Source organism: Macrotis lagotis, chromosome 4 (genome assembly GCF_037893015.1).
Source record: "Macrotis lagotis isolate mMagLag1 chromosome 4, bilby.v1.9.chrom.fasta, whole genome shotgun sequence".
In the NCBI taxonomy this organism is placed as follows: Eukaryota; Metazoa; Chordata; class Mammalia; order Peramelemorphia; family Peramelidae; genus Macrotis; species Macrotis lagotis.
In genome coordinates, this window is record NC_133661.1 from 40,357,485 (window position 1) to 40,369,587 (window position 12,103).

The 12,103-nt window shown below is 37.9% G+C and overlaps 1 protein-coding gene across 11 annotated transcripts in view; it reads left to right on the forward strand.

Moving 5' to 3' along the window:
- MARCHF8 (membrane associated ring-CH-type finger 8) overlaps positions 1–12,103 on the forward strand; it is a 113,648-nt gene that overhangs the window by 75,651 nt on the left and 25,894 nt on the right. For 8 of the 11 annotated variants that reach the window (XM_074232587.1, XM_074232589.1, XM_074232590.1 and 5 more), the window contains one exon: positions 11,230–11,265. The exons of the other annotated variants lie outside the window; for them this stretch is intronic. In XM_074232587.1, coding sequence (XP_074088688.1) covers positions 11,230–11,265 — 36 coding nt within the window. The remainder of the gene's footprint in view (positions 1–11,229; positions 11,266–12,103) is intronic. 11 annotated transcript variants of the gene reach the window in all.

Here is a 12,103-nt window from a genome sequence, read left to right on the forward strand (position 1 = left end):
AGAAAACAAAACTCTTGTGACAAATGTGCATAGTCAAGCAAAACAAATTCCTGCTTTTGCCTATGTCCAGAAATGTGTTTGACTTCCTATTTTGTTCATCACCTTTTTGTCAGAAGATGGGTAGTGTTTATCATCATCTGTTCATTAATATACATTGTTCTCTTGGTTTTTCTCGCTGTCATCCAGAGCTTCTCTGAAAAGCATGCCCTTCATCATTTCTTATGATGATACAGTGCCTTTTGATTTTTATACCATTATTTGTTCAGTCATTTCCCAATTAAAAGACATGCCTCCTTAAGTTTTCAGTTTTTTTGCCCCCCCCCAAAAAAGAGCTGCTGTGAGTATTTTTATCCATATATTAATCCCTTTTCCTCTTTCATGTCTTAGTGTATTCACTCATTAATACTGAGGGGTCAAAATCTAGTGACTTTTCAAATTGCTTTCTAGAAGGACTGGACCTGAACAGTATTAAATAGGCATCATAACTCCTTCAGTATGTCATACTTCTCTTTGGAGTTATATAATATGTATTTCTCATTCATAAATTAGAACTTTCTTTTCATTATCAGTACTTTTTAAAGATACTGCCTCTGAAGGCACATTTATTTCTTCTCCTTCCATTGGAAGGTTGCTTTTACAGTCCCTTCTAGTGGGCATACATAAATTTAATTTTCTAGGGTTTTTTCTTTTTCTGAGTTTCTGAGTGAGTCAGTCTGTAAGCATTTATTAAGTACCTTCTGTGTTCAAATTAGTTGTTATATTCTAAGGATGTATGCATATAGAACTGAGCTTGGAACTCAAATCTTCATATCTGTGTTATCCTAGGCATCTCACTTCACTTGTCTGCCTCAATTTCCTTTACTGTAAAATGGGAATAATATTACACCATATTACACCTAGAGTCCAAAGTTGGTGTGAAGATCAGATGATGTAAAATGTGTGATGTATTTAATGTAGTGCGTGTTACTTAATACTACCTATTTTCCTTTTCCCTTTCCTTTCATTCTCTATTTTTTTTTCATTTCACACTTGCATAGCTTTCTTCATCAGGAATTCTTCAACCTACTCTTCTATTAAAGATCCATTTTTCCTCTATAGGATCATAATTAGTTTTGCATGGTAAATTATTTTCAGTTGTAGATTTATGTCTTTTAACTTATGGAATATTGTATTTCAAGATCTCCTTGTTTATATTAGAAGTATCCTGAGATTGACCATTAGAAGTATACATGAGATTGGTATTAAACAACATTTTTCTGGATGCTTGCAGTTGTTAGACTTATTTTTATTTGTTTGTTTTTTAGCATGAGAACTCAAAATTTTGGTTCTGCCGTCTGGAAGTTTTCATTTTAGGATTTCTTTCAGAAAGGGAATGAGTGGATTCTTTTTATTTTCATTTTCTCCTTAGTTTTAATAGCTCTGGACAATTTTCACTTATTACTTTTGTCAATTATAGCAAGTTTTTCCATGGATATTCTTCAGTTTACTTTGAATTATGTATTGGTTATATATAATTTTCTTTAATAATTCTGATGATTTATTTCCTCTGTTGTGAATGTACCTTGTTCATTTTTCATTTTAATAACTTAATTTTCTTATTTTTCTTAATTTTTGTTAGTATTATTTAGAAACTTAGTTTTGTTTAACAGTACACTAATCTTTTTGTCATTCAGTTTCTCTATTTCTCCATTAATTTACAAACTTATACTTTGTACTTCTTCTAAGGTATCTAATTTGTTAATTTTCTGGTCTTCTAAATTGGATCCCTTTCATTAATTTTTTAATTTTTCAAAGATATTGATTTTCCATTGAGACCACTTTAGTTACATCCAGAAAATTTTGGTATATTGTTTCATTGTTATTAATGTTTTTAACATCATTATTTTTGTTTTATTCTTTGATCCATTTATTATTCAGGATTGATGCCATTGCTTAATTTCCATTTGCATCTTCTGTTTTTATTTTCTTTGATCATTACAAATTTTATTCTTATACTCTATAAATTACTTGTTTATTAGACAGCTCAATGGAAATATAGATAGAATGCTGAACTTAAAGATAAGCTTCAGCTATATATACTCCCTTACTGGCTCTGGGACCCTGAGCAAGTTATGAAGTGCTTAGCTTATCTTCTCCCCTCACCTTCCCATTGCTTATCCCACACAACCTTCCAAAATTCTCCTCCCCATTTTCTCCCACCACTCATTCAAGTCAGTATCTTTATATACCTCCAAGATCACCTGTACTCTCCCTCTATTCTTATAATCTCTTTTAGAAGGCTACATTCAGTTCAAACTTGTTCATCCAATAATTTGTTCACAGTTCCTCATATCTACAGTGTAGCAGAACATCAGTGAATTTGTTACCATAAAGCTTGGTATCTTCTCTTGTCTTTGACAGACAAGTGGCCTTTGATAAGCTACTTTACCATACACCTAAAAATGAAGATGTGGATTCTAGATGATTTTGAGGGCCCTTTCAAGTCTTATACTTTGGCAATAGTCTTGTTAAATGCCTATGTCTGTTAGGCCCTGACCTAAGCACTCAGGCTATGAAGAAAGGCAAAAGACAATCACTGCCCTTCAGGAACTCACAGTTTAATAATGTGTCCTTCATTCTGGAAGAAGACTGTGACATCAGGGAGGTGATGCCATGACAGCACATGAATTGGATGTGAGTGACGGGAGGTTGGGCTAAGTCACCTTTTTCTTCCAGAGTCATCTGGGTCCAGTGGCCAGAAATGAATCAGGACTCAGGATGTAAGACAGTCAGGGTAAAGTGACTTGCCCAAGGTCACACACTAGGAAGTGTCAGAGGCTGCACTTGAACTCCCATTCTCCTGATTCCAAGGCCAGTGCTCCATCCACTGCAACACCTAGCTGTCCTCACAGTTTAATGGGGGAGAGAATAAGCAATTATATGTGTATAAGCAAGCTGTCAGAAGAATGAAGAGGAAGAAGACCCTGGAATGAAGATGAGTCAGGAAAAGCATCTGGGGTAGAAGGTTGCATTTTAGCTAAGTTGAGGAGGGAGAATCCAGGCTCAAGCAGCAGAGAGTGACCATTGAGGAGATGGAATGTCTTGTTAAGAAAGAGCATTGGGGGGGGGGGGCCCTAGGATAGAGCACTGGCCCTGGAATTAGGAGTACCTGAGGTCAAATCAGCCTCAGACACTTAATAATTACCTAGCTGTGTGGCCTTGGGCAAGCCACTTAACCCCATTTGCCTTACAAAAACCTAAAAAATAAAAAATAAAAAGCATGGAGGCCCTGTGAGTGGATCAAAGAATACCTGACAATATTCTTCCAATAGAAGAATGGAACAATAGGGCTAAGGGGATGGGATTTACAAAGGACTTTGAACCCTGGAGGATTTGATGCTGAAGTCGATGACAAGTGACCCAAGGAGCCCTGGCCCTGAAGTCAAGAAGACTGGAGTCCCTAGACCAAAATACAGTCAAAAAGGGCACAGGATTAAGAGAACAAGAAATGCTCTATTTGTTTCCTTTATTCAAAAATTGAAAAGGAATATTGAAATCTTCTATTATTATTGTGCTACTATTTAGTATCTTTTTTTGCAATTTGTTTAGCATCTCTTAAAAGAATTTTGCTGCTGTGCCACTTGGAAAATATACATTTAATATTGTTTTCTTTGTGCTGTATTATTTTGCTATTCTTCTTGTCCCATATGTGTATTGGAAGGAGGAAGAAGAGTTGAGATTCCTTTGTGGCAGGAGTCTGTAAGAAAGTTGTCTGGTGACTAGTTTGACCTGCTTTCTCTGTCTTTGTTGGTGTCTCAGGGGAGAGCCTCCTACCTTGAATTGTAATGAGGCCTTCTATACCAAGGGCCTGAGAAATAGTGACATGAAGTTAATAGTGGAGTGGAGCCCAACTTTCCTTAGTCATTGAATGGGTGTTGCCTCAGTCTAGATGTGACCTAGGAGAGACTTGACTTTAAAAGGTCAAGATCTCCCACTGCATCCAGGGCCATCTCCAGTTGTCCTGATTCCTATCTGACCACTGGACCCAGGTGGTTCCAGATGAGAAAGTCAGACTGGCTTCTTTGTATAGCACCCCCAACACAAATCCAGTTCACTTGCATGTCCCTGATAACGTGATCTTCTTTGAGAATGATGGTTAGAAACAAGTAGAGTACATTGTATTTCAGAGCTATTTCTGGTTGTCTGAAGGAGAATAAAGTGCCTATATAGTCAAAACGACTAAGTTGGTACCAAAGTGGTTTTAGTGTCTTATTACTATTTATAGCCTTTCATAGTCAGATTTTGAGCTATTATTTCAGTATTTTTGTACATTCTTTTTTTTCTGTTTTTTTTTTTTGCACAGCAATGAGGTTGAGAGTGACTTGGCCAAGATCACACAGCCAAGTCATTATTAAGTGTCTGATGTCGGATTTGAACTCGGGTCCTCCAGACTCCAGGATGGGTGTTCTATTCACTGCACCACCTAGCTGCCTCCACCCACCCACCCAGTCCTCAGTCTTTTTAAAAAAGGAAGAGAACCTACAAGCAATAACAGGCCAGGGATAGGCCACCTTGATTCCTGACCACAAAGATTCTGGAATTTCTTATTAGGCATGGTCATCCAACTTGTAGAAAGGAAAGTAGGCTTCATGAGGAGCCAGGTCTTCCTCCAGAACAGTTCATCTTTCAGAAGTCACTAGTGGTCCTGAATCACTCACGTGACTACAGTATTTAACACTTTGACTATCAGCCACCCCTGGGGTTCCTTCCTTTGCTTTCTGTGACAGCCTACTTTCCCAGTTTTCTTCCTTCCTCTCTGGTCTCTTCTTCTCTTTTTCAGTGATCCTTCCTACTTTAATCTCTGTTTCTACACCTGGCTTGTTCAGAAGACATTCATTCCTGGCTGCTTCTTGCAGTGATGGTTGTTCCTTCTCTCTTGTCCCCAGCCCTTTATACTCAGAGAAGTCAGCAAGTATGTTGCTTGTTCTTCATCAGTGCCTCAAGATCCTCCTCCTGCATCCATTTCCCCACAGACTTCTCATCCTTTGAAGCTCTTTCCACCATTTGCTCTTGTCTATTCCAGATACCGTTGCTGTCATCAGCAATTTTGGGGTCACATTCCCTCTTTTCTCCAGGAGTTTAGTTCTTGATTCCATCCATTCTTTCTTTTTTTTTCCCTTTTTTCTTTTTGCAGGTATGAAAAAAAAATAAAGATTTATTGAAGACGTTTCAATACATAAGGAAGTGATAGGAAAGTTAAGAAGAGTTTAACTGAACTGAAAGACTCAGCTGAAGTTTGGAGAGAGAGGGAGAGAGAGAGAGACAGATAGACAGACAGACAGCAGGTAGCTACAAGGCTTGGGTTAACCAGGCCACATGGTGAAGCCCATGGAGCTCCACATGGTTTAAGGAAGAGCCAGAGGAAGGCCCATCTTTCTGAATGAGAGGCTGGAAGAAGCAAGAGAACCAAAGGGGTGGTGTTTCCTGTTAAAATACCTCTCCATTGTAAGCTGGACAGAGGGTAGTGCTTTGGAGCCAGGTAACTTCAAATGGCAATCTTCATGCTGGTCCTACCTGTCTCAAGGTACTTAATGTCCACCTTTAACACATCATTTCCTGCACACCAGCGTCCAGGCCGATGTTCAGTCAAGAGGGAAATGGAGGATAAGATACAACAGGGTCAAGGGGAGACAGGATACCATCAAAAGTGTCCAAGAGAGGCAGAATCTCAAGAGTGGGAACCTCCACCCAAATAACAGATTTTGCTTCTGCCACATTCACAATTCTCTACATATTTTCCCTGCATCAGTTCCCCCCCTCAAAATTATTTGAGGTCCATGAATGCATTGCAGTGAGAACTTCATTGAGTCAGGGTCCAGGGAATGATTGGCTGGCATCCTGCAGAGGCTGATCTTGGAGATATACAGCTCGAGAAATGAAACTCAATGGAAAAAAATTGAGCACACAAAACACCAAAGAGAAATTTTAACAAAGAAAACTAAAAAAAACTAGAAATTCTATAAAGAACAAGAATTATACTTCATGATCCTAAGCCAGTATCAGATTACCCTTTTATAAGAACATGAGTTCCAATGTAACAGATTCATTAATGGATGCTACATTAACCTGTAACCAAAAGTTCAAAAATAGTACAAACAGATGTACTCAGTAAGCATTTTAAAACTGCACATGTCCAAAAAGTAATTTCCAACAAAATTTTCTGTTTTAGCTTTGGCCATGTTTAGAATGAATGAAAATTCCAGTTGAAGAATGGATCTCTCTCTTTTAAAGAAGTTAAAAAATATACCAATAGGCATTATCCTGATATAACCAGTCATACTGAAATTTATTTTTCTTAAGGGAACTTGTGATAAAAATTCACATCCTATGTTAAAAGGTCAAGACAAAATACTTGGCAATTACTTAAAATTTAGAAGATAAGAGTTTCAGTGGCGCACTTTCATACTTAATTATAATGCACCTGGAATGATCATGGCAATTTGCCATTACATAGCAGAGAGGGACAAGAAGACATATTCCTTTATGAATTAATGTCTTATACAGGCAGAAGTCAGAGAGACAATTCTTTTCAGTGAGCCAGGTGAGGGATTCCTTTAAGAGACTCCTACCCCAGTTGAGGTTAGGGTCCTTCTTTCAAAGGCTACTCATTCCATCTGCAGTATTTAACATCAAACCCCATAGGGCTAATGGTTTCCTTGGCATATTGTCTTTTTATTTTAACATACCTGATGTCAGACAGATAAATCATCAATACATCGTAATTTAGCAATTACTTATAACCAGAACTTCAGGTGACTTGAGCACTAAGGAGAATTGAGAGTATACCCACTGTAATTTGGTATAAGCGATCCAGGGGAAAAAATTATAATTCAATGTCCTAAGGACAGTGCTGTAAACGAAATGTAATAAATATTGAGTTGTAAAATGCAATAACCCTAATTCATATTTAGAATTTTTTAATAAAATCAACTTTTGGGGTGGCTAGGTGGCGCAGTGAATAGAGCAGTGGCCTTGGAGTCAGGAGTACCTGGGTTCAAATCCAGCCTCAGACACTTAATAATTACCTAGCCATGTGGCCTTGGGCAAGCCACTTAAACCCATTGCCTTGAAAAACCTAAAAAAAATAAAACCACCTTTTTACAATGAACTCATTTAGTCATTAACTATGTTTAAAACTAAACATCTCCTTCAGGCTAGGAGATTGCCACAGAGAAATCTCAAATTGTCATCATTATTTTATCTTCCTCATATGGGTGCCACTGTGACACTTAATATTGCTATAGTTAGAAACTTCTATACATAAACTTTTATAATTATTACTTTGAGAATTCTTTAAAAACCATTAGAACATCTTAGGTAATCTTAAATTTCTAACTTGTGTTATTGATTCCAATGCAATAAAACAATAGTAAAAACAACCAGGTATTCAAGTCAATTAACACATGAGTTATTAAATTTTACAAAATAATTTTTTTTCTTAACTAATTGACCATGAGGCTTCTCACTCAATCGGTCCATTTCCCCTGCCCCCTCCCAAGGGTGGGGGCTTTCTCAATCCAGCTAATGTCTTTAGGGAATGGGGCTTAGAATTGATAACCACATGTTGTCTAAGGAAAATGTAGTTGTTCACCCAGCCTTCCTCCTCCCCAAACCAGGAAGAAGGCATGGGGGTCCCCTAATTTAAACATGGGACTAAAACAAGTGTTTTGGGGATCTTACCCTTCCTGCAGTGAAGCATGCATTGTCTCTAAGACTTAGGTTTGAGTTTCTAAGTTCTAAAAAGTTCTAAAAGGTGGGGGCCACAGAGAGATAGAGCATTTCAAAGAGAAAGAGAGAAAGTTCCACCCAAAGATAATTTTCAGGAGCTCAAGTGTTTTGCTAATAGCTAGTTTTTGTCAAATCTAATTTCTTCCAAGGAGATAATACACAACTGAGGGGTGGAAGTCTTCAGTATCAAGTTTTCCCTGTGTTTTAATTCTCCTAAACTTCTAAATAGGCAAACAACAGGTCAATTGGACCAACAGCCAAATGTCCTTCCTTAACAACTCTTACTCCACAGTGAGGAATAACCAAACACCTCAGGACTGCCATCACTGGTCAGTCAGCAACAAAACACCATATGAGATCAGCATTTGACCCCCAACACATTTGCTGACTCTCCACAAAACTCAACCTTTTTTTGTTATCCCAGGCCAAAAAAGGGGACACACACACACACATACATGTGCGCGCGCACGTGTGCACACAGAAGGAGGGCTAAAGAGGTCCAATGTAATTTTCCTACTTTTCTAGAAATCTTGGTTCTAAAAAGGGGTCTGCTTCTCACGTATGGAGCTCTATCCAGTTTCCCAGGTCTGGGCAGAGAGTTATCCTGGCTGGCTTGCCAAAATGTTGCTGATTTGAGTTTGATACTGCCTGTGAGGAATCACGATTCAGATCTGGGAATGTAGGTGTAGAAAGAAAATAAAGATGTATTAAAGAAGTTTCAACACATAAGAAAATGATAGGAAAGTTAAGAAGAGTTTAAAGGGAAGACCACATGGTTTACTGATTGGACTGGCAGGCTCAGCTGAAGATTGGAGAGAAAGCAAAAGAAAAGGTCAGACAGTCATGAGGCTTGGGTTAACCAGGCCACATGGTGAAGCCCATGGAGCTGCACATGGTTTAAATTAAGGAAGAGCCAGAGGAAGGCCCATCTTTATGGATGAGAAGCTGGAAGAAGCAAGAGCCATCCATTCTTTTTCAACTCTAAACTGTAACATTAGACTTGAGAATCTCTACATTCTACCCATTTACCAACATCTTCATCAGCCTCTTCAATGGACAGTACATAGGACTTGGGAGCTAGGAAGACTTGAGTGCAAGCATTCTTTACATATTAGACATTGTGATCTCTCCCCTTTCCTTCCTTCTGTTCAACCTTTTCTTTGCCCTCACCGTCTGCCCTCCCTCCATGCTATGTTATTCTGTGATATATTGTACCCTTCCTTTGAACCCTTGTTCTATTGTCCTATCATTACTATTTATATTTTATCAGTCCTCAATCATTTCCTCATATCCCCTTTGCCCCAGGTCAGTTGCTGCACAGAGATTATTACTCTTCTTCTGGACTTCTGAAGGTTATTGCTTGATTTCCTAAAATTAATTTCATTTATTTTCAGTCAGTGCCTAACTGTGCCCACAGGGAATCTTTTTCTTTTTCTTGTTCCTTAAAGGATTGTTTGAAAAGCCCTGTCTCCTTAAACCTGCAATGCCATCTCCTATTTTGATGTCCTTTTATTTGTTGTTTGAGCTCCAATTACAAAGAGGACAATGACAATGACATCACAGAGTGATGTTTTGATTTGTGCATGAATTGAATTTAAGTGAGGCAGAGTTGCAAAGGGTTGTCAACCTCACTCTCTCTCCTCGAGTCACTGAAGTCCAGTGGCAGGGCAAAAATCAAGACAACTGGCAGTGGTCCAAGATGTAGTAGATAACTTTGCTATCTTTGATTACTGACTAAGTTCTCAACACTCCATGGCACCTGCTTCAGCCACCTTCCTGGCTGTTGGGACAAATTGCTCTCATCCATTCTCTTCACATGCTTTCTCCCCAATTCATCGATGGGTTTGAGCCCTAATGGTTACCCTCAACCTGGTTTAGCCTATCTGCAGAGATGGCTTACCAGGGTCTTGCTGCTGAGCTTGCTATAGCTTCTTGGATCCACAGGTGAGAGCTGGGTAAAGGTAGACACCAAAGGTGAATAAACAAGTCTTTGAAAAGGACTTGACACCCTCACACTAGAGGTGCTAATCCTGAACACCCCATACTTCTACTTACTGGGAAAATTGTAGCTATTTATTGTGGATTCTGTCATCTCTCTTTCTCCATGCCGCAAAATTTTTATATCTTCACTCCTTCCGTCTGACTTTCTATTTCCTGATCTAGAAAAGGGTAGAGGTGGAAGATCAGATTAGATCTCTCTTAAATCCTTTCAACCTTTAAATCCTAGGAATCATTTTCTGATTCACTTTCAGTTTACATATTAGAAATGAACTTTAATTACTTTCCTGTCATACTCTTTTATACTTCTAAGTGTTTAAATGCATTCTGAATATTTTTATATATGTTGTGTCTCCTCAGTGAATTGTAAGCCTAGTGGTGGTCTTGACCTTGTCATTTTTCCCTCCCACCCAACCCTTAAGGCAGTGTTATGGCACAAATGAAGCTTCTTAACTTTTGAGTTTAGTCTTCATATCCCCAATTATGCTATCTCTGTTTTTTCAACATAGTAGGTAATCAGCAAATATTTGGGAAATGAATACAAAAAACATTTTGGTATGTTTTTTACAAAATAATTAGATGAATTTTGGAAGACTTTAAATTCTGGTCATAAATCAGAAGTCTAGAGAATTAAAGGTAAAATATATTACCTATCTCCTGCCAGAATGATGATAGATTTACAATATAAAATGAGATACACAGTTTTGGACATAGTTAATGTGAGAATTTGTTTGGCAGAACTATGCATATTATGAAGGATTTTTTAAATTGTTCATTCAGTTGGACATTGGCTGGGAGAGTAGAATAATAAATTATTGCATAATAACTTTTTTATTCTTAAATATTTTATTTGAGGTTTACAGTTTTTCTCCCAATCTTACTTCCCTCCCCCCGCCATGGAAAACAATCTGTCAGTCTTTATTTTGTTTCCATGTTGTACATTGATCTAAATTAAGTGTTATGAGAGAGAAATCACATCCTTAAGGAAGAAACAAAGAGTATAAAAGAGATAACAAGATCAGACAATAAGATATCTGTTTTTTTTTCTAAATTAAAGAGAATAGTCCTTGAACTTTGTTCAAACCCCACGGCTCTTTATCTGGATACAGATGGTATTCTTCATTGCCCCAAATTGTCCCTGATTGTTGCACTGATGGAATGAGAAAGTCCATCAAGGTTGAACATCACCCCCATGTTGCTGTTAGGTTGTACAATGTTTTTCTTGTTCTGCTTATCTCACTCAGCATCAGTTCATGCAAATCCCTCCAGGCTTCCCTGAATTCCCATCCCTCTTGGTTTCTAATAGAACAATAGTGTTCCATGACATACATATACAACAGTTTGCTAAGCCATTCCCCAATTGAAGGACATTTGCTTAATTTCTAATTCTTTGCCACCACAAGCAGGGCTTCTATGAATATTTTGTACAAGTGATGTTTTAACCCTTTTTCATCATCTCTTCAGGGTATAGACCCGGTAGTGGTATTGCTGGATCAAAAGGTATGCTCATTTTTTTTTTTAGGTTTTTGCAAGGCAAATGGGGTTAAGTGGCTTGCCCAAGGCCACACAGCTAGGTAATTATTAAGTGTCTGAGACCGGATTTGAACCCAGGTACTCCTGACTCCAGGGCTGGTGCTTTATCCACTGCGCCACCTAGCCACCCCATGGGTATGCTCATTTTTGTTGCCCTTTGGGCGTTGTTCCAAATTTCTCTCCAGAAAGGTTGGATGAGTTCACAGCTCCACTAACAATGTATTAGTGTCCCAGATTTCCCACAACCCTTCCAACAATGATCATTGTCCTTTGTGGTCATATTGGCCAGTCTGAGAGGTGTGAGGTGGTACCTCAGAGAAGCTTTAATTTGCATTTCTCTAATAAGTAATGATTTAGAGCAATTTTTCATATGGTTATGGATTGCTTTGATCTCATCTGTAAATTGTCTTTGCATATCCTTTGACCATTTGTCAATTGGGGAATGGCTTTTTTTTTTAAAATATGACTCAGTTCTCTGTATATTTTAGAAATGAGTTCTTTGTCAGAATCATTAGTTATAAAGATTGTTTCCCAATTTACCACATTTCTTTTGATCTTGGTTACAGTGGTTTTATCTGTGCAAAAGGTTTTTAATTTAATGCCATTGAAATCATCTAGTTTTTTTGGTGTTCTTAGTCATAAACTGCTCCCCTTTCCATAGATCTGACAGGTAAACTAGTCCTTGATCTTCTAATTTGCTTATAGTATTGTTTTTTATGTCTAAATCCTATAACCATTTGGGTCTTATCTTGGTCATAAATAATTTAAATCTATGCTTGTTTCTTGTATTACCAACTGTAAGATC